The following is a 21,790-nucleotide window of genomic DNA, read 5'->3' on the forward strand; positions in this document are numbered from 1 at the left end:
ATATGTAGTTTAATATGAACCAGCCGGACACAGGCCGACGGACAACAGAGGTTAAAGTCAAAATATTTCTGAGAAACTGCTTCATTTTGAAAACAGGCCTGTCTTGGGATGCTGTTTGTCTTCTGGCTTTATCGGCTCAATTATTTGAATTTAAGGTAAATAATAAGATTAACTGGTAACAACAATCAGCTTTGAACTGACTTAGTGGAGACGTGAATTAGCTGTGAATTTCAAACTAAGCAAAAGAAACATATAGTTACATAAAACAACCAGAATATTAAACCAAACACTTTTCCATGAAGCTGCCAAAAGTGCTGACCTCGAGCTCGTTGTGGAAATGTTTACAATCTAAACATAATCCAGGATGGACATGTAAACACAGAGATAAAGCACTGACTCATTTCGACAAACTGTGATGGGATCAGGGACTTCCAGCCCCCCCGAAACAACCAAGACCATGTGTGTTCGCCCACTTTACTGAACGAGCGGCGGCCTACGGGCTCCATCTAACATATCTGGAACAGAAGTCCCACATTACCGCCTGGCTGGTGACCAGTTTTCAAAAAACGGCTTTGCTCAGCACTGTTGAGCACCTAATAACAGGATGTGGAGCACCAACTGACAAACTGGTCAAACTCCAAGTTGAGCTGCCCCAAGGGCACTGTGTGTGTGTGTGTGTGTGTGTGTGTGTGTGTGTGTGTGTGTGTGTGTGGGGGGGGGGGGGGGGGGGGGGGGTCGCTTTTCCATATAAGACTCGACTGGCACGGTTTCCTATCAGAGTTCCTGCATGTGTCTGCACTGCAGGAATTAGGCAAGACTGACATGATTTAAATTCAATAACAATGAATGCACCCAACACTGCCGTCCAACACACACACACACACACACACACACACACACACACACACACAATCACCCCCCCCTTTCCCATTTTCTCTCCAACATCAGAGCTGCTTTCATTTCCATCGCTGCAGACGGTCGATTAAACCAGACACATGTATGGCTGGAATTTGGAGACTTTTGCTGTTGTTTGATTTGAATTATTTATGGACCCACAACACTGTTGTGTATCTACAACACACACACACACACACACACACACAGGACCCAAGAAGTGATGTGTTACAGTGAGAACATGGTCTGAATGCATTTAAACAATATGACAGTAAAAATAGAACCATAACTAACTGAAGGAGGTTTGGGGCCGAATGATCTTCAGCTCCGTCTGGTGTTTCATAGAAAACTGCTCCACTGAAACATCGACTGAGGTGTGACGGCCAAATGTTTTTTGTGACCGCAACTATTCATCACTAACGAGTCCTCACTGCAAACTTCAGCTGTTAAGAAACCGACAGATAACTGAGATCAGCTCTTCTCGTCACTGAAGTGACAGGAGGAGGCTTCAGCTTCCTAAATGTCCTTCGATTTAAACCGTTTTAAAGTGAAAACGTTGGCGTCGTGTCCTGCTGGTTGGACAAAATGACGGAGACGTTAAAAGGACTGACAAACTTTTTGTCCCACTTTGGGGACTAAACGAGCTAATTACTACAGACAGTGAAAAAAATAAACATCATTTAAACGGATGTGGTCAAAACTTGTGTCCACTCTCTGATGACACTTCAGCATCAACGGGACACATAGTCCCAGAGTCTGACCTCTGACCTCTGACCTCACTCACCTCGTTGGACGGTATGCTGACAACACCTGTGGATCTCCTCTTCTCCCTCAGCTTCCTCTTCTCTATCTGCCCTTTCCCCTTCCTGGCGCTGGGGCCGCTGCTCTTCTTCTCCCTGCCCTTGCCGGGGGACGGGCTCTCCTTGTCGCTGTCGTTGCAGGCCATGACGGGGGCCCCGGGGTCCTGGGGGGCCGCGGCCTGGGGCTTCTCCGTCTGAGGCGGGGCCTTCTTCGGGGTGCTCGCCGCCGCTGCAGGAGGGTGAGCGGCCGGGTGGTGCGCCTCCTCATCGGCTCTCTTCAGAAGAGCCGAGCCGGAGGAGGACCGAGCCACCGAGTGGGAGGAGGGATGGCAGTTCCCAGAGGAGGCGCTTCGCTCCGGGTTTCCGCCGCTGGTGAGCTCGGTGCCCGGCGGAGGAGCGGCGTGGCGGCTGTTCCCGAGGGGCGCGCCGGTGGCCGCGGCGATGTCCCCCAACATTTTGGCCCTCATTTTCTCCCGCTTGGCCTTCCATTCCTCCAAAAAGTCCGTCGTGGCGTTTGACTTAAATCCGCCCGTAGCCATAATCCCCCCCCCGACCCCCGTGTTGTTGTTGAGTTGTTGTTGTGTTGTGTTGTTGTGCGTTTGGATAAACTCCTTCAGCTGCGTGGAAACGAGGTGCAAAGTCGCGGTGCGCCTTCAGCTGCTCCACATTCCTCCAGTGATTAAAGCTGCTGACAGGTAGAAGGACACAGTCAGCCACAAAACTGCCTCTTCCTGCTAAAAATCAAACAAACCCACACTTCTTTACCTGTTTCACAAAAGAATAAATACATTCATCATTAAAAAGTCACTTCCTGCTTTTGAAACTTTGATGCGTAAAACTTTCAGCTCCGGTTTAGTTTTAGTTTTTTTTTTTTCCCTCTCTTATTTAAAAGAACTCAAAGTGTGCAGAAGTCGGAGCCCCCCCCTCTCCTCCTCCCCCCTCCCCGTTGGGGACTCACCTGTGGCGGCGGCGGCCGTCTCTCCGCTCGGTCCGTCCAGGTGAGAGCTCTCTGTCGGATGAATGGTGTCCGTCCGCCGCCGTCGCTCTGCCCTCTGGCACCGGCCGCCTGTCCGGAGACAGCCGAGCGCCTCCGAGCGGAGCCGAGGAGAAGATGGCGACAGTGTTGGAAAGATCCAGCAGGGGGGCCTGATGTGAACCAACACTGCACATCGATTTTATTTCAATTACATAACACACTTTGTGTCTTATCATAAATCTAAATCAGGACAATTATTTTCTTCCATTGTGAGTTCATGGTGCTTCGATAACAAAACTATTTATTTTCAATTTAATTTAATCACATTATTATTAAAGTGCGACATTTTGGGGTTCTGTCACTCCCTGTATTTAATTTTTAATGCCCTATGTTTTGTTAATTAAAAAAATATATGATTATCATTATTTTTGGCTACACTCACACTGGTTCAGCTGGAGGGAACCCACACAAACACACAAACTCCACAGTCTGAGAAATGTGAAAAACAAAGCGAGAAGCAAGTCATCGTTCTTTGAAAACATTCAGGGTGACGCTGATATTGACTCTTTTCTGCCTCTTGAAAGCAGCAAATCTGCAGTTAATGTACTCCATCAGCCAAAAGGTGTGTGTATGAGTGCTCACCTCCAGCACTCAGACTTGCACACAATGTCAGTGGTTTCCAAACTTAATCGGCCTTTGATAATTGCACCGTTTGAATGCAGCGTTTCTGCAGAAGCAGAGTGTTTGTTGGCAATCCAGCCCTCCCACGCAGATCCCACAGACTGACTCCCTCAGGCGCTGGGTGACTCATCCCACCAGCTCTGATCAGAGGAGCGCCTCCTGATGTAGGCCTCATTTCTTCCTTTCCAGCTAAAGTGCAGGCCAAGATCAATTTAAGAAGATTCACAAAGTAATAATCCCCGTGCTGTCAAAGAAATGTGAACACACAAGCACACAAACATTTGCGGTACTTGTAAAAGGCCTTTTATGTACATAGCTTGCTTCCTCTTGGTTACATTTACAGCACGCTTCACCCCCCCACCTACATTTAAAGATTGTATATCAATCAGCCAATTACTAATCTAACATCATCTTCATTTTATTAGTTATTCTCGTAAATCTCCTGGAAATAACAAACATTTTATGGCCTTGCAGCATCAGAGCGCCGTTTATTGACACTCAAACCTTCTGGATGTTTTTCCTTCAGATCCACAATCCATGATTAGAAAACAGATGAAGATGTTATTGTTATTATTATTATTACAAAAAAATGATCATGTAATCTGCTGCATGCTCATGTTCATTCCACTGGAATCTCCTCAGGCTAATGCTCCTATAAATAAATGGTGCTGAAGGGATGCTCGGACTTTCAGGGCAGTTTATCACAGAAATATACATTTCTGAAAAGAGGCTGTTCACGTTAGTGAGACCACATCCTGTTGGTGAACGGCAGATCAGGTATTCAGTCATTATCTCTGCATGTGTCGGTGCACTCCAGAAAACTCAGAAGAGTGAGGCGCCTCTTCTAAAAATAAACGCTGATCTATGGACTCGGGTCACAGTGCTGCATATTTAGCATATTTCTGTCTGCTCTTGAGGAGGAAGAGGGGGCACCAGGCTTTTTTCCTCCATGCCATCACAAATGCTGCTGAGCTGCTTTGAAATAAATCCAATGATGTTCCCAAAACAAATGTGAAATGTCCTGCACCCTCTCTGAAGGCTGTACTTTTTTTTTTTTTTCGTATCCAATCACAGCGTTTGGTAAAATGAGCATCTCCTGTAACCTGAAATATACATTAAACATTACACTGGAGGATGGCTGCGCTTGCGTTAACACATTTCTATTTATTTGACAGTAATGTTTCAGTCAGAAGCTATTAAGGGGGTAATTTTTGCAGGCGAGGAGCCTGCACCGAGCTCACTCCCCCATGAAATTGTTTATCCAAGAGTAAGTAAGTATTCAAGAAATGTTCCTCCCGAGTCTCCCAGATGTTGGCTTTCACACACAGACGCAGCGTCAAGTTAAGAGAGGGAGACACACACACGCTGCCAAATCATGTCAGTCTGAATTTAGCAGGTAGACAGCGTGATTATTTGAGTGTCTGAGCAGGTTGGGAGTTCACACTTCAACAGTGTGGTGATTTAAACATGCTTTATGTAATAACAGTGATAAAAATCAGCGACACCCCCACCCGACACACAGACACACACAGATAAACCTCCATTTTGTAATAATAATAGTAAAATTAATAATGCTGATAATCATTTCTCTCAGAAAATGATCATGGCTACAGAATGAAGCAGTTTTTGTCATCATTGGTTTAAAAGAACCGCAACGTTTGAATGAATTAAAGCAGCTTTTACAAATATTACCATTGAATCACTGTCCAAATCAGTTTTCCCATAGACTATATGGGATTCTGTACATCCACATCACTCCCTGGCTGCAGCTTTTAAAAAACGTTGCAGGTGTAAGTGCCTTGGTCAGGGCCACGATACAGGAGCACATGCAGGAGCTTGTTCGGCCTGCGGTGGCGTGGCCTTCACTTCCTGGTAGGAAGGAAGTGAAATGATGGAAGAGATGGAGAACAGAGAGTTTCCGGTGACACGCTTCCTTTAAAAAGATGAAAGATTACTGAGAAAACACAGCGAAGAACTGAATCCAGAAGGCCAGTACGTGGATTTGTTGAGCGGACAAAGACCAGAATCAACTGCCGCTGACGGCAACGTTGATGAAGATAAAGAAGATGAAGATGTGACTTTTCTTCCCCAAATCTGCGTTTCTGAAACTTCATATCATCGAAACTGAATTTAAAGGGCCAATCCTTGTTTTCATGGCCAGACATATTCAGTAAAATATGTAAATAGGATGAAATTAATATTTTTGTGTATATTAAACTCCTGTTTTTACAAGAATTACCAATCAAAACATGAGATTTAGCAATAAATAGCAGAAATCAGACATACTCAGCTTTTCTTTTACATTAATCAATTAAACACAAGTCACTTGTTTGGCATCTGGTTTATAATTTCCAGATGTAAAAAAAAAAACCCAAACTTTTTGTTAAACTGGAAGTCGACGACTCTCTGCTGAGTAAATTTTCCTCAACAAGCCCTCGCACGTATCTTGCAGGGGTCTCCTCTCCTCTGGAGCTTCGCACTAAACGATTCGTTTTATTACTGATTATTTGGTTGAAAGGTCTAACAAATTACAAAAGCTAATGAAAGAGAGCCCACGCTGATGTTTTCAAATAGCTTGTTTGGAGTAAATGTCAGCGCCGTTGAAACAAACAGGTCGTGCGAAGGCGGCTGGTGAGAGATGTCTCCATACGCTCTTTTCTAAACATTTAAGTGAGTGTTTGCTTTTGTTTCAGTGACTGACCTGAGGTGTCACTTCGTCAAGACACCTCCATTTATCATTGTTTGTCATCCAGCGTGTTCAAGTCTAGTGTGGTTATTTTTTGTGTTGCAGCAGGTAGAAGAGAGAGGGAGATCATCGGGCCAAGGAGGAAATAAAATGAGTGGAGAGGATGAGTCTGAGTCTGAGTCTGTCCCCGTGCGTGACAGCACTTGCCAAGATCTAATTCCTTCTTTATGGATGATTTCCAACCTAGAAAAGCACAGCATGTCATCCGCTGGCAGGAATCAAAGAGAGAAGACAGCAATCATAGAATTTCTTTGGTCCGTAAAGCTCCTGCTGAGGTGTGTTATTGGTCACTTCTAGTATCTGTGTGAGCTCCTAACAAGCACGCTCAAATATTACTTTTAATATTATACTATCCACGTCTGCTTTTATTTTTTACTATCAAAACTATCTGAACATTGGACCCACATGAGAAGGATCTCAGCCCACAGCCCGCACTGGCCTCCGCTCTACTGAGCACGACTTCGTGCAGCTGTTGGAAGAACAAGAATTGTCCATATTGAAACAAAGCGGTCCAAACTAAACCAGAAAGAAGCGCTTCAGACCAAAAAACGTGCTGACATGTCTGCATACTTTTGGCCAGAGAGCTGCTTGATTTGATTCTGTGGAAACTCAATCAAGATGTGGAAGAATCACAACTGTAAAATACACAGCCAAAAGTAAGAAATTACACAGTTGTTGAATGATTGCTGTTTGTCTGTTCATTATTGCATGGAGTTCCATCTTTTTGCAGTGACCTTTCACCTTTAGCTCCTGTCGCACTTCAGTGCGAGCAAACATGCTATAAAACAGTCAAATATTTGTCATTTAGCTCCAAGCACCACCCACTTGGCTTGAATACAGGCAGACTGAAGTGTTAGCATGGCTGGATGGACTCATTAAACAGTGAGCATCATTGATCACCTACAGCAGATGCAGGTTAAACACTGAGGTCAAGCTACGATGTCCTCAGTGTCTCTGAGGCGGCTTTAATTCAAACCGTTTGTCTCTAAAATTACACAGGGGTCATTTTTGAAGGCCAAGAATCTGCCAGAGATCTTTAGTCTGTTAAAAGATCCCGTGTCAGGGTCTTGATGGAGACGTTCTGCCAGAGATGGTCGAGGAAGCGTGTCCATGTCACAGCGCCGACACAAACCAGATGTCTTAACCGCATGCTTAGGCAATGGAAACTAGAAAAACCAGGCAACTTTCACATGACTGCGGGCAATTACAGCAGATAGCGCCGCTTTATCTCAAGATTGGAGCTCTTCATCATAAGAGCAAGAAAGAGTCTCACACAGAAGGGGTTATTATTGGCAATGGAGGCAATAAAGCAAAACAGGGGCAAACAGTGAGGTTAGTTCAGCCATCTGACACGTTATGATTGTGTCTCCATGTCATCCAACTCTCAGCTGCACTTTGGCACAAATCCACATCCATCTGGGATTAAAGGCAGAGGAGGAGAAAAGGGACGAGTTTTTATTTTTTTTGCTCTTTTGGCACTGAAGCTAAACTTCAATCCTCACGTCTAACTGCATCTTCTGGGAGGGATCTCTGGCCATGATCTTCTCCTGCATTTTTATTTAAGAGTAAAATGACAGTAAACTGTAAAGCTGTGCTCCATCTACTGGTGTGAAGGAGAGCAGCAGCTCCAGAAGGCAAACTTATCTCTTTTCTAAAACCACGATTAAAAAAAAAAAAAAAAAGTGCCGCTACTGTTTAGAGAAAAAGGAAAAAACAAAAACAAAAAGAGGCAGTTGGAACTTTACAATGTACAAGTTTATTTTTAATGAACTCTTCAGTGGTTGGTAGTCACAGCACAGCTTGCATGTATTAAGCCACACACCTATTTTACAAGATGGGGGAGAGAAAAAAAAAAAAAAAAAAACAACAGAAAAGAAAAACAAAACAAAAAAAAGTCTTAACCAGAGTAGATGGTCTTTAATCCATCTGCAGTGACTTTTTTTTTTTTTTAAACTTCTTTTACTAAAATATCCTTAAAAGGCCACTGAAATGCATAAAATGTCTTCAGATGCAATGGAATATTCGATGGTGGCGATTTGCTTTAAACCTGACATCAAGACCCCTCACATGGCATTGACAGTGCATGTAGACATTGTAAAAAGGAACTGGGTTAGCGATACCTAAGATATTCTTCCTTTTTTTTTTTTTTTTTTTTAATTTAAGTGACAACACCTTGGCTATAATACTACAGCTTTAAAAAACTGGAAACAAAATTAACAGCACTCTTCCAAGATACTGAATACAATGAAAGTGAAATGTAGTGAAGCGATTATTCTCTTCTTTTTTTTTGGGGAATTTTTTTTGTTTCTTTTTTTTTTTTTTTTTTTTTTTTTTAAATCTCACAATTATGTGAACACTTAATTTTTAAACTGGAAAATAAAGCACTGAACACTGCCAGCCATCCCGTGTAAGAGAGAGGCTCTACTGTACTGTAGCCGATGTCTTTAGACTATAAAAGAAAAATAATTAAAACACAACTTTTTGTCCTCTGGAATTTGGATACTTTTAATAGTAACAGACGGGAACCATAAACGCATGCCATGTGCTGGTCTCAAACAAATACATACAGGTATATACAGCATCACTCAGTACCTGCTAAAACAAAGTGAGAAATACAGAGTATAAACCGACTACACTACAAACTTAAAACAAAAAACAAAAAAACAAAACAAAAAAAAAAAAAGGAAGGGGAGGAGGGGGGGTGAGCGATGGAAGCGGTGGAAGAGTGAAAAATCCTACTTGTGATGGACTCATCATTAAAGCATTAAAAAAAATGCATATTGCACATACAGTGAAAGCTTAAATTCCACCAGGTCCGCCTCCTTTTCTCGCCAAAAGCGCAAATTTCAAATCGTTTCCCTCTTGGAGGAAGACACACAGAGGTACCAAAAAAAAAAAAAAAAAAAAAAAAAAAGTGGGAAAGTGTGTGTGCATTGGTGAACAGTGTGTGTGTGGGGTGGGGGAAGAAGGACGAAAGGGAGGGAGGGAGGGCAACAAGGAGCTGATACGGGATCAAAAGTGAAAAGTGGCACTTTGAAGGGTCGAGGAAGGAGGAAACTGCACACTTACACAGGAAGAGGAAACAAAAAAAAAAAAAAGATAAAGTCATCAAATAAGAGATTGTGGCACAAATAAAAATCAGGTGTTGGATAATATCTGTTCTTCAGTGAGAGCCGAGAGAGAGAAGAGATCGATGCAAGTGTTTTTTTTCTTTTTCTCTTTATGTACAACTAAGGCTTATTGGTTAAATAGTTTTCAGGCTTCCCCGCCCACAATGCTTTTACATGCTGCTCACACAACCCTTTTCCTTTTTTTGCTCTGTAAACTCAGTGGTTCTATCAGGACAGCAGCCACACAATCGAGTGGATTATAGTGGGGGGGGGGGGGGGGTGGATTGATGGATGGATACTGCGGTTGTGGAGGAGCAAAAAGGGAGTTAAAGAGTTGGGAGGAGAGAAGGAAAAAAAAAAAAAAAAAAGGAGTCTTGTCTCTGATGTCTGTTGCAATTAATATCTAAGTGTGCAATTCCATTAGTCACTGCCATGGGGGCTAGGGGGGTGCAGAAGGCGGGGCGGGGGGGTCTGTTCTACTTGGAAAGCTTGCTAATGACTCGAATGAGAGCGCCGTTCTCGTCCTTTAGTCTCTGGTTGTCTGCTTTCAAGTCTGGGAGCATCTGAAAGGGAATAAAAAGGGAAAAAAGGCAGAGACACGAAGAGCCGGTTGAAGTGGGGGGTGTGGGGGGGAGAGAGAGAGAGAGAGAGAGAGAGAGAGAAAGGGCTTAGACAAGTCTCGACACATTCACATGTCACTGAACCAGCCAGGCCGGTTTTGCAAACTGTTAATTGCAGCTGGTGTAAGCTGTTGGATTCACACAGCATTTCTCGTATTCTTTATTCATTTATTAAAGGAAAAGAAAAAACAAACAAAACAAAACAAAAAAAAAATAAATTATCACTTGTTCCAAGTGAAGAGAGACAGAAAAGGACAAGCGGGCACACCACAGGCCAAAGTTCCCCAGAAAGCCATGCAGAACCTCAGCGGCTGCTCCGTGGCAGCTGGGAAAATACGCAGCACAGACCGTTTGGTTTTCAGAATCAGAGCGCGGCAGGTGACGGCCCAACTGTCACAGGAGCCAGCGGTGAATTTTAAAGCTGAAGCTTTGATATTAACGTACAAATACTGGCTCCATCCTTTTATTGTATAATTAACATTTATCTCCGACTATTTTCACACAGATGTCACACTGGCTGAGGCCTTTGATTAAATGTCAACACTACCATTAAACACTGAGCAATTAAAAGTACAGCTAAGTATCAACAGCACAATTGTTGATTTTCTTTCCTGTCATGCCTGCTGAGCTCTGAAGTATTCATAGTAATACTGAAAGTGTCGAAGACGACTTCCTTTTAATGAGTTGTGACCCATAATGGGCAAATTTCAGTCCAGATTAGACTGCTGAACCTCACAAAAGAATATTCTCAACTAACAATGGGAAAGGCAAAGCAAACTTTAGGTGGAAATTGTGTTTTTCAGAGGTTCTTTACTGACACACAGCACTGAGAATCTCCAGCAAGAGATTTCAGCCCCCCCTAAAAACAAACGCTACAGATGACAAACGACTGCCAGTTTAAATATCACGGCGTGTTCTGAAATATATTGAGACACTTCATGAACCTGCTGGTGCATGCAGCTATCTGAAATAGTTTTTGTTGTCATCTGTTGAAATGAAAAAACATTTGAGGAGGACTAGGAGTACAACAGACGGGAAGGGGGGGGGTAAAAAGGTTCAGGCTCTTAAGGTTCTGGCAGAATGAAAGAATGACTCAAAGATGCCACTTCATGCAAAGAAGCCAGAACAAGCCAAACTGAACATCTGAGCTCTCTGATTGAAAGACACTTTCCTTTACAGTACAGAGAGTGTGTGTGTGTGTGTGTGTGTGTCTGTGCAGTCAATTTAGATTTCCATCAGCCAAACACGACTTACCTTCAACTCCTCTTCACCCGTGTTAATTTGGTTTGAAAGTTTCTAACAGTAAAAACTGTGGAGAACACACGACACCTCGTGTACTGTAAGAAGGAGACTGTCAAAAACAAAAGACACTCTCCCCAATCTGAAAACCAAAAGCTCTGGGGAGGCAGAGAGGGGCAGAAAGGGGAGTTTAAAAACCAGTGAGCGGCTGGGCACCTGCCTGTCTATGGGTGCGGGGCAGAGCGTGAATGGAGCATGAGAAGAATGGGGTTGGAAAGGGACAAGGTGAGGAAGAAGAAGGTGAGGAGGAGGAATAAGAAGAGATGGTGGCAGACAGACGGACGTGGCTTAGAGGTCGACGCTGGGCAGCTGGCTGCAGGCGGACTGCGAGAGCTTCGCCACCACGCGGGCCAGGGCCCGGTTCTCAGCCTGCAGCCGCTCCTTAACCTGCCGCAGGGCCTGAACCTGCTTTACCTGGGGGAGGTTCTGCAGGGAGGAGGAAGAGGAGGGGGACAACAACCACAACACAGGAGAAGAAAGAGACAGAGAGGAGGCAGACAGGATGGAGGGAGAGAGTGAAAGAATGGCAGAGGAAACAAATTAAAAAGGATTAATGAAAGACAGGACGGTATAAATTAATAGGGAAGAGGGGCCGAGAGAAGGAGAAAGGGAAAACAGAAAAAGGAAGACTGTTAGAAAATGGGGACAGATTTTAGAAAACTGAAGGAATGATTAAGAGCTTTCTGGTTCAGCATGATGCTTGTAGATAGAATGGAAAAGTGACACTGATAAGATCGGCCAGCTGCCTGCGGTCTAAAAATAAACGCACTTCGTTATCACAGCCATGGAACAACACTTGCTTACTAGCTGCATCTTCTCTCCTCTTAAATCAGGTTTTCCAGAAATGGCAGAGGCTATTACCATAGCTGACCTGAGATCTGCCCTGAGCTGAATAATAATAAAAAAAAAAAAACACTGGTGCTCAAGGTGGATGTTTTTCTTTTTTTTCCCCTTTCACTGGAAGTTAAGCAAATATTAAATTAAAAAACTGGACATTTACTCACTCCGAAGGTTAACACAAGGTCTTACACCTCTTTGTAGTCTTCTAGTCGTGTCTTCTACTGTTCATGTTAGTCCAAGTTAACTGAAGACTGCAGGTTGTTCAGCCGTCATAGAGCCTGAGACTGATTGATTAATGAACGTTTTGGTGTAATAAGTGTGTCATTTCTTTCCCTTACAAAAGAAAACACAGATGAGGTCTCTTAATTTGGCCAATACTGGATTTCTTTTATCTACCTCCACCTAATGATGTTAGATAACTCATCGTATTTGTCCTGTGTGAATGGATCCCACATTTCTACATCTGTTAGTTGGTTGGGTCATTTCAACACATTTGCTTTGTAGTTTGTTGTCTGCAGCATGTTTGCCCCTGCTTCTCTCTAAACTGGGAGGCAGCTAATAAAATAAAAATAAACCAGTGTAGTGAATTAGGATATTCTGAAATGATGCAACAATGGATTGAATTTTGGGAACAGCCCCACCTGTTGTATTTTATAATAACTACACAGACAAAAGAAAAAACACACCAGAGTTCAAGATGTGCAGCTGCAAAACTACTAAAATAAAATCCCAGCATGAAACAAATGTATTTTATATTTTAAGCCTGGGATTTGAGATGACTCAGCTTTTCTGGTAAACCCAGAAAAACTTGAAACATATTAAAAAGGGACATTCACAGGATGAATTTTAAGATCGTAAAGTCACAACTGTTTGCACAATATTGAAACTTCATTCCACCAATGATCTTGGCATCGTTCATGGAAATGCACACTTCTGTAAATGAACAGAAAATATAATACAGCATTGGAGTGTATGTGTGTGTGTGTGTGTGTGTGTGTGTGTGTGTGTGTGTGGTGGTACCTTAAGTTCCTCCTCCATCTCAGAAATCTTCCTTTCTAGAGCTCTTCTTTCCTGTGAGGTGGAGGGCAACAGGTCAGCTCTTAAAACTCACACACTGATCAAGACCAAACACACTCCAGGTGCTTCAGCTGCTATGTGTCTACACACTGCATTAGAGTACAGAGGTGTGGAAGATGGTGAGGGTGTAGCAGCAGCACACACTTGAACACACAGATGTATTGTGAGGCGTCTACAAGCAACAGCCAGCTCAGACTTGCATATTCTGTGATTACAGATCATTTACATGATTTATAATGAGTCAACAAATGGGCATGTAGATGTTTAGTGGATGTGATTAATTGTAAGTTGATGAAATGACTCATGGATGCGAAGGTCAGAATGTCTTTTTTGAACATTAAAAAAGGACATTCTTGTACAGTAAAAGCCTGTGAGAACAGATGACATAGGAGGTGATGTCAGATGGGGCTTAGATTACAGCACAGGCTTTGAAATGGTGGATGAGGTTGAAAAATACAGGTTATGATGTCATGGCTGCACAGCTGCAGCTGAAGACGCCGGCATGATTACTCCGGATGAGTGAAAACACGCATGCACAGGTTCTACTCAACACACAATTCAACCTATAACTGTTCTACTTTATTCACAAATTTAAGATAAACACACACAAAAATAAAAGAATAAGCACTCTTGAGAAGTGGTGACCACACGCTGCCTCTGATGTTAAAATAAACGTGAGAAAGAAATGGTGGCAGTGTTCTGGGTGGCGAGGAGGAGGGAGGAAGTCCCTTTGACCCTGGTTACAAGGGCATGTGTGAGACAACAGCCAGCAGCAGAGAGGACACTGAGACAAAAACTCAGGGTTAAGATCATACCACCACCCAGATGATATTGGGGCCTGCTTGTAACCTTCAGACATAAACCCATTGGCAGTGTTACCGTCATGTTTGGAGCAGGTGGAACTTATCAGAGAGTCTTAGACTTATCAGCTCTACATTTAAATTTAGAATAAAACTTCAGACAGAATTTATACATCTCTTCAGTTCAGTTCAAACAAAGAAAGACATTTACTACAGAGTTGCATCTTTAAATGGTCATTACCCTTTTCTCCATCTCAAGCTGTGATCGGTCAGCGTAGCGTTCCTGCCTCTGCAAAGAGAAAACAATGACACAAATAAGAGGCCTGAATTATCTCTTTTGTTATATCGAAGACTTGTACTGATCCACAGTGTGAGCTCATCACACCTGTGTGGCCTTCTCTAGTTGTAGCTTCAAGTCTGCCAGCTCCAGGTCTGTGTCACGTAACTGGGCCTTCAACTTCTCGTTCTCAGCTAAGATCTGTTCGTAGAGCTGCAGAGACAGAGGGAGACAAACATGCCAGTCAACAAGTGCACAATCAAATCAGTCACAAAAAAAACCCAAAACAAAACAAAAACAGGATTGGAGCTGATTATTATACTTTTTTATAATCAGTGGTGTCATCTCTGTCCAGTCGGCTCGAGTAGGGCCTTCGACTCTCGCCATAGCTACGGCTAAAAAGAGTGTCGTTGCGATCTAAAGATGAAGTGCTCTCATTCCTGAAACAGAAGTTACAGACACGTATTTAAAACCAACACAGAGAGAGACGTGCATTACAGGTGATGGAATATTATGTCTGAACTTAATGTGCAGGTGGTGATACGTACCTGGACAACCTGTCACTCTGTAGGGAAACAGAAAGCCAAAGTCAGAATTAATGTATGTAAATGTGAAAGCTTTGTGCTGATGTGAGTCAGTTTTTCCTGCAGCTAAAAAGCTCCTCTGTCTCAGCACCCGACCTTCACTCCCATGTAGCCTCCTGCTATACACTAATTATACATCATCCACTCATAAAGACCTACTCTCCCAGCCTGCTGCCAGCCCTGAGAATGGGCTGAGACATCAGATATGGAGGTCAAGTTGATGGGTTGGGCTTCCAGCTATTTTGAAATTGCAGCCTGTTTCCTCAGGCGGAGGCACAAAAACAGTCAAAAAACAGAGAGCTTTTCAGGAAAATGGTCCACCTAGAGTTATGCTGATCAGATCAACAGTTGGCTTCAACGCACAACTGCAAACATGACAAAGACAAACCAATGTCTTCTAATCTGTTTTAATCCTGATTTTACATCTCTAATCTCCCAATTAGGAAGCATCCCAACATTTTTTTTTAAATCCCTTGTACAAATTGACAAAAATTTTAATCAGCAAGGTTAGATAATTTGCAATCCACTTGCATCACTAAACATTTTTGAAATGCTCCCACTTTTAATCGAGAGTACTGAACAGGAAAGGAAAAAACGCGAAAGCTTTTCCTGAAAGCATTTGAAAGATAATTGCTTGCTTCCTATTTATTGCCCTGTTGCAGCCCCACCCTTTGTACTGTCCAACTGTGGCAGCTGCTGATGTCCTCCTCTTCTCCGATGACCTGAGCTCCCATTCAAACAGGAAGTTCACCCAGCCTGCAGTGTTTTCACAACACTGCTCATTCTGCTCAAAGCATGGACAGCACGACTGCATGTCATCGGCTCTGACAACAAATCGTTTTTATTTTACTATTATGTAATCACAGGGTCAAATCCTCTTTTACAATGATTCAAAATGTGCGCACTTTCACCACAGTGACCCTGACTACTTTGTCCCCAGCAACCGGACAATTGGCGGAAGATGGAAATAATAAAATTTCAAAGGAGGCCTACAGCGAGAAGGATAGGCAAAAGGGAGGGGAGGAAATCATAGCCGTGCAGGGCAGATGAGTGAATATCAAAGACTCAGGGATCTGCCTGGGCCTTGACTACATGACAAGACATGAGGAAGGACCAGAATAGAGAATAATGTCAGAGGGGCAAAAATCAAACTGATATGTCGGCGCACAAGAGAAGTAATAGGACTGGTTGGATTTGACAGCTGGGCGAGAGGGCTCCTACTTCAGTCAGCTTCATCTACACTCTGCTCCTTCTGTGAGCCCGGTTCAAGTTACCTGTGGTTCTCCCTTGGTACTTCCCTCCTCTGAGTCGGACTGCTGGTCAGGGTCGTTTTCATCACCCTGGAATTTCAAAAGCAAAAAGGAGGGTTAGAGAAAAATGGTCAGGGAGGATCAACTGGAGCTATGCAAGTGCCATGAATACTTGATATATATATATGAATGAATGAATGAATGAATGAATGAATAAAAAATATATATAAATTTTTTAAAAGATATTTTTTCCCCATTGTGTGCTGGTCTCTTACATCTTGGGTCCAGAAAGAGACCCCAGTGGAGCGTCTCTTCTCGCGGGGCCGCCTGCGATCCCGTATGGAGCGGGGCTGAGACTTGTCCTCTCCTTCCTTCTCCTCCTCCTTTTTGTCCGCTTCTGTGCATTGATGACAACAGATAAATTAGGAGAAAGGGGGAAAAAAAAAAAAAAGATAAATTCTTTTCCTTTCCTATATCTCTTAAATATCTGATTTTGCATCCCTGCCCTGAACTTAATCTTAGAACACTTTGACCCCTCTCACTATGACACCAACAGTCCAAATGCCCAAAATGTAATTCTAATATCTCAAAACTGGATGGTAGAAAGGTCAAGGTTAACTGAGGCAATGATTTGACTGCATAAAGTACAGTCAGGACAGCTTGACTTGGCATGAGTACACAGGGAAAATAAAAAAAAGGCTTTAGTCATGGAAGAACAAAGCGGTCAGTGTTTCCCTGCAGCTGAAAGGACTAAAGCTGCCGCCTGTTTTCTCAGGGATGTCTCATGGATTTTTTTGTCAAGCGGGGAGCTACTTAATTTAAAAGGAAACACAATCCTGTTTCTGTCACAATGCTCTTTATTGGCATGTGGCTGCTCGCATGTGTGAATGTGGACCTGTAGTGGCAGATATTTGAATAAAGAAGACACTGAGCCCATATGGCTTCATATTAGTCATTTCAGTTTCAGGTTGGTGAACAACCAGCCAAATACGGCTATTTGGTTGTCTGAGGACACCTGACATCCAACAGGAGGTTGGCCCAGCTCGGTTGCAGTTTATTTTGTTAAATTGTGGCCCCGCTACCTTCACCTCCATAAATGGCAATAGTTACCAACCTTTTTCCGTATCTCTGGATGAACGGCTATAGGAAGAAGTGATCCCCGTCAGACTGTTAGGCCTGTTGAGGGAGCTGGAACTGGAGGACAATGTGGTGCTAGAGTAGGATGGGGTGGAGGCAGTGCTGACTGTGGAAATGGCAGAGGTGGAGGAGGAAGATGAAGGCCGGTAACGCTGGAAGGGGGAGAGAGTGAGAGGAAAAGGCAGGTAAGAGCGCCATCAGATTGAGTCAAATAGTTCAGGTGGACATTTTCTGAAAAGTTTTGACAAGGAGGACAATAAGTGATAAAAGAGGGAATACTCTAAAAGGCACAATGGTCCTGATCGGCATATGGAGGTTCGTACCTCTTCAAAGCTACGGTACTTCGATCGGTAATCGTCCTCCTTGGTTTCCGTCTCCTTCTTCTCCTCCTGCTTCTCCTTGTCCTGCTTCTCTCTCTCCTCCTTCTCCTCCTCGCGGGTCTTTGGGGTACGACTCCTGCTGATTGTTTTCTCAGCCTCTTGCAGGTCGGTCAGAGTCACACCCTGGAAAAGGAGAGGTAGATGGTAGCCATTTACCTTTTTGGTGCTTTGGGGAAAAAATGATGCCTGGTTGCACGGGGGTAAACCAACCTGAGTGGACCTCCTCGACTGCCGAGCCTGTCTGGAGCGAGCTTTCCTCTGGGATTCTGACTCCTCGTCTCGCACCGGCGTCAGGTATGACCTGGAACACAAAAGCTTAGTCATTTCGCAGTAAGAGAAAAATATCATCATCTAGGTTTGGATAACTGATCGGGCAGGTGAAGATCTAGGTTTCAGAATGGTATGATGGAACCTGAAGGTCACACAAAGCGGTTTGTGATCAGACAAGAGATGACTATTTCACTTTATAGACTTGGGAGTTGAGTGATAGCATTGTACAGCACCATCAGCAGAACTGGCCAGTGATTAAAAGCAGATGACCCTGCAGCTCCCAGTTGCTAAACAGCAAAACTGTAGATATACTATACTGCTCCAGCAGACCTCAATGTAAAAAAAAAAATAATAAAAAAAAAAAGTTAGTGGAAGAGGATTTCCTGTAATGGAGGAGGAGGATATTGCTGGAAAATGTTTGAGTTAGATAAAGATAAAGCGTCCAAAACAATCATTATACCTCCTTCAAGTTCCTGTGGTAAAAACAGGATTCAAATCTCTATGTTTAACCTTCAGGGAACACAGTTTGGGAAACAGCTTTTCCAGCACTTTCGCTCAGTCTGCAGCGCGTCTCTGCTGGCCACACACACACACACACACACACAGCTATGAACTTATTCATCAGTGCAAAGCAGAGGCTGGCCTTGAGGAAAATGTGCAGCTTCTGCCCATCTTCCTTATAAGGAAAAGTCATTGGAGCAGCCCGGGCTCTGAAACAGCCTTCGCTTCACTCCCACCCAGACAGGTGGCTCGTTTCAGCTCTCCAACAGGAAGACAAGCACTCGACTCCACTCAAACACACACGTGCAAAACGCACGCTTGCTGTGACACACTGTCACACACAGACAGAAAAACTAACCCTCTTCACAGTGTGTGTACGGAGCCAGAGATCATACGCAACCACACACGCACACGCCCTGTTCTCAAACAGAGGAAATGCATCCAGATTACTGTTTGACTGATGGAGGATTTTCAGGAAAATACCAGTATTTCTCCCCCAATTGTTCACATTTAATATTTTACATCAATATCCAAACTGTGTGACCTTATAGTTAGTTTCATGAATTTAGACAACCACAATAAATCAATCATTCAAGAGTATGTCAATATGGGTCATTAAGTGTCAACTCAAGACACTTATCAAACAAAATGCACAACATCCCTCATGTTGTCTTAATTCCAGAGAGAGAATGCAAGCAAAAACAAAACTGACTTGTACTGTGAGGAAAATGTGTCACTAATAGGCATATTTATTTACTTCTAAAGAACATTAATGGGTTACCTGCGTCTTTCAGAGCCGGTGACGGTGCCAGTGGTGGTGGTAGTGGTGGATATAGCGGTGGTAGTAGTGGTTGATGTGGTGGTCGTAGTAGAGCCAGTGTTTATAGTGGGGATGACTGCAGCTGACTCCTTCTCCTTCTCCCTTTCTGCACTCTCCTCTGACCAGTACCTGTTTAAATACCAGCATTTTATAGAGACACACAATCAATTGTAACAGCTTTTAAACGTCTTTGAATTTGTGGCTGTGGGACTAAAAGTGGGGTTGAGGGATTAAAAATGAAGCCTCAGGTTTAAAATGCCAGACACAGCAGCTTTTCTTGATTCATATACAGCACAATCAAAACTTTTTAATTCGGAAGTTTATCCTGTATTCATGACTAAAGAAGGAAATCAACGTTTTGCAAGACTTGGCATGCTATTAAAGAATCATGTGAAATTTGTTCAAGGATCCACATTTAACACTAACAGTGTTTTATTCTAAGTTTTTATATTCTTAAGAAAAAGCCCTCTACAGGTCAGTGACCCAATCAGAAGTGGCTAATTGGCCCTTTTGATAGATTGCATAGTCATTACAGTGTTCATGTACCTGCTGGTGAGACTGGTGGAGCCAGTGCGTGTGGAAGAGGAGCCCAGGCTGGAGAGCAGGCCGCGATGGCCTGTGGGCGAGGTAACAGATGAGGAGGTGGTGGTGGTCATGGAGGAGGACGTGGTTGAGGAGCTCAAGTCCTCGTGTCTTCTGCCGAAAGAGCCGCTGTCAGATCAAAGAGTCGTCAGTGAGGCAGAGCGGGAAACCAGTCAGGCTGTACGAACGGCCTCAACGTTGAGAACAACCATTTCATTAAATGAAGTGATTATTGACTGAGCTGATTAAGACTTGGTGCCTAAAGCTAAAATATTTAACCACACACAAGATATCAATGTTATTTTCATGGTCTATTTTGTTAAATTTATCAGCTTCCTACAAAGCTCAATTCTACAATAATTACTTGTGGACATATCATAACAAAATATCACGTTAACTGATATATTCTCAATATTAACCAACTCCACTTGCTCTGATAATTTGAGACATGAAACAGCAGACAGGACACAGCTGCAGGAACTTTCAGTCTAAATGTTGCACCCAAAGTTGACCCTGCTACCAGCATCTCTGATCACTCAGAGGGTTATCTCAATATTTTTCACAGATAGATTTTGGACAAATTGCTAACCTTGTTCTGAATCATACCAGTCTAATCCTGAAATAATGCTCCTCTTCCAAAATCCATCTGATCATTTAATGGACACAAATACAAATGCACTCGAGCAGAGCAGAGACACACTGAGAGGACAGGTGGGTGTAGAGGCGGTGGTGTCCCCGGTGAGGCTGGTGTACCTGCGGTAAATGCTGTAAGACTGGTAGTGGGAGGCGGGTGGCTGCCAGGGTTTAGTATTACAGGTGTTAGGGTCCAAGCTGGAGGTGGATGAAGACTTGGCTGGCACGTCCCGCGTGCTGCCGCTCCGCCCTAGCGCTAGCGTATGGGACGTGCTAGCATGTTGGCAGGCAGGTGGGCGAGAGAGGCATGTTAGCGGTGGAGGCGTACACACACAGAGGTACAATAAAATAAACAAATTTTTAAGACTAGCTTTGACACACCCTTGCAGCATTCATGTCATATGGAAACTTATCTTTTTTTTTTTTTTTTTTTTAAGAAATTAAAAATTTTAAAGAAAACTTCATTTTAGGACGTCACGGCCACATTGAAGATTTCTCCCACGTGACATGAAAGCAGCATAAGTCCGTGCCAAGGTTGTGCGCCATGACAAACCCTGAGAATCGAGGGCTATGCAGGCTTGTTAAAAAGCCAGAGTTCAAACTCCATGGCACAGAAACCTGACAGGACAGGTACAGTCATGCAGCAAACACTGTGGCAGTGACAGAAAAGGCATTGGGCTGATTTGCATGGCTTTCAAAGTAGCTGCTGCTGTGCATAGATGCGTATATCTGATGACACAGGCCAAGCAACACCTACTGGAGAAGACTAATAAACACATGTAAAAGTGTTTTTTTTTTTTTTTACACTTCTAAAAGCTATGCAAATTCAAACTCATAATGTATTCTATACATCAGATCAGATGGAGCAGAGATCTGATGATGAGATGAGGAATGGAAGTTTTGGCAGAGCTTTATGCTGCAGCCGAGGCTAACCTGCGCTGGTAGCTGGGGGTTCGGTTGGTGGAGGCGCTTCCTTCGCTGTTCTTCAGGTCGTCATCCCAGCGTCGCCGGGTGTAGGAGCCACTACGTATCAGAGCAGTAGAGTCCCTGAGGAACCACAAGCTAGAATAGTACCCTGGGCTTCCACGAAAGGATCCTGATATATGGACTGAATATGGGCTTATCCCTATTCTAGACTTTCCCCTTATTAAATCTACCGCTTTCTAATGAATCGTTCGTTTGTTATCAAATCCACAGCTGCACAACGTGACAACATAACCATAAGCAGTCGCTTTGGGCTACACACACCATGCAGAGCATTTAGGCCTTTTCCCTGCAACACACAGCAGTGGGCAGCAGGAGCTGCTCATGCAGCATGTCTGCTCAGAGCCACTTGGCTCCAGGGCTTCACCTGTTTTCCTTCTCGTCAATGTCTGAAGTACTGGCCAGTCTCCTGGGGATGGTGGGGGCCACATATGCAAGCCGGGTTCCTTTGTCCTTTTCCTGTGGGCAGACGAACAGACAGGATGTGTGTCAGTGACTCAAAATGGGGGAGACGTCAAATATGTTTGTC

At 43.6% G+C, this 21,790-nt stretch overlaps 2 protein-coding genes across 9 annotated transcripts in view; both read right to left on the bottom strand.

Annotated features, from left to right (window-relative positions):
• The window catches only part of pawr (PRKC, apoptosis, WT1, regulator), a 48,607-nt gene extending 45,831 nt beyond the window's left edge, over positions 1-2,776 (bottom strand). Inside the window, exons 1-2 of one of the 3 annotated variants that reach the window (XM_029494816.1) lie at positions 2,653-2,776; positions 1,679-2,382 (exon numbers count right to left, since the gene is read on the bottom strand). In XM_029494816.1, the coding sequence (XP_029350676.1) occupies positions 1,679-2,233 (555 nt within the window). In that variant the 5' untranslated portion in view covers positions 2,234-2,382; positions 2,653-2,776. Of the gene's footprint in view, positions 1-1,678; positions 2,429-2,652 lie in introns of all 3 variants that reach the window. The other 2 variants (XM_029494815.1, XM_029494817.1) reach the window with 2 other exon arrangements.
• Positions 2,777-9,580: 6,804 nt separating this feature from the next.
• ppp1r12a (protein phosphatase 1, regulatory subunit 12A) overlaps positions 9,581-21,790 on the bottom strand; it is a 40,897-nt gene continuing 28,687 nt past the window's right edge. The window contains exons 11-26 of one of the 6 annotated variants that reach the window (XM_029494852.1): positions 21,629-21,720; positions 21,211-21,324; positions 20,398-20,550; positions 19,660-19,773; positions 19,024-19,194; positions 17,682-17,772; positions 17,415-17,594; positions 17,069-17,243; positions 16,230-16,351; positions 15,979-16,044; positions 14,669-14,685; positions 14,443-14,560; positions 14,229-14,333; positions 14,085-14,132; positions 12,987-13,037; positions 9,581-9,770 (exon numbers count right to left, since the gene is read on the bottom strand). In XM_029494852.1, coding sequence (XP_029350712.1) covers positions 9,684-9,770; positions 12,987-13,037; positions 14,085-14,132; positions 14,229-14,333; positions 14,443-14,560; positions 14,669-14,685; positions 15,979-16,044; positions 16,230-16,351; positions 17,069-17,243; positions 17,415-17,594; positions 17,682-17,772; positions 19,024-19,194; positions 19,660-19,773; positions 20,398-20,550; positions 21,211-21,324; positions 21,629-21,720 — 1,704 coding nt within the window. In that variant the 3' untranslated portion in view covers positions 9,581-9,683. The other 5 variants (XM_029494851.1, XM_029494850.1, XM_029494849.1 and 2 more) reach the window with 5 other exon arrangements.

The sequence above is a fragment of the Echeneis naucrates genome, chromosome 23 (genome assembly GCF_900963305.1).
Source record: "Echeneis naucrates chromosome 23, fEcheNa1.1, whole genome shotgun sequence".
Taxonomy (NCBI): domain Eukaryota; kingdom Metazoa; phylum Chordata; class Actinopteri; order Carangiformes; family Echeneidae; genus Echeneis; species Echeneis naucrates.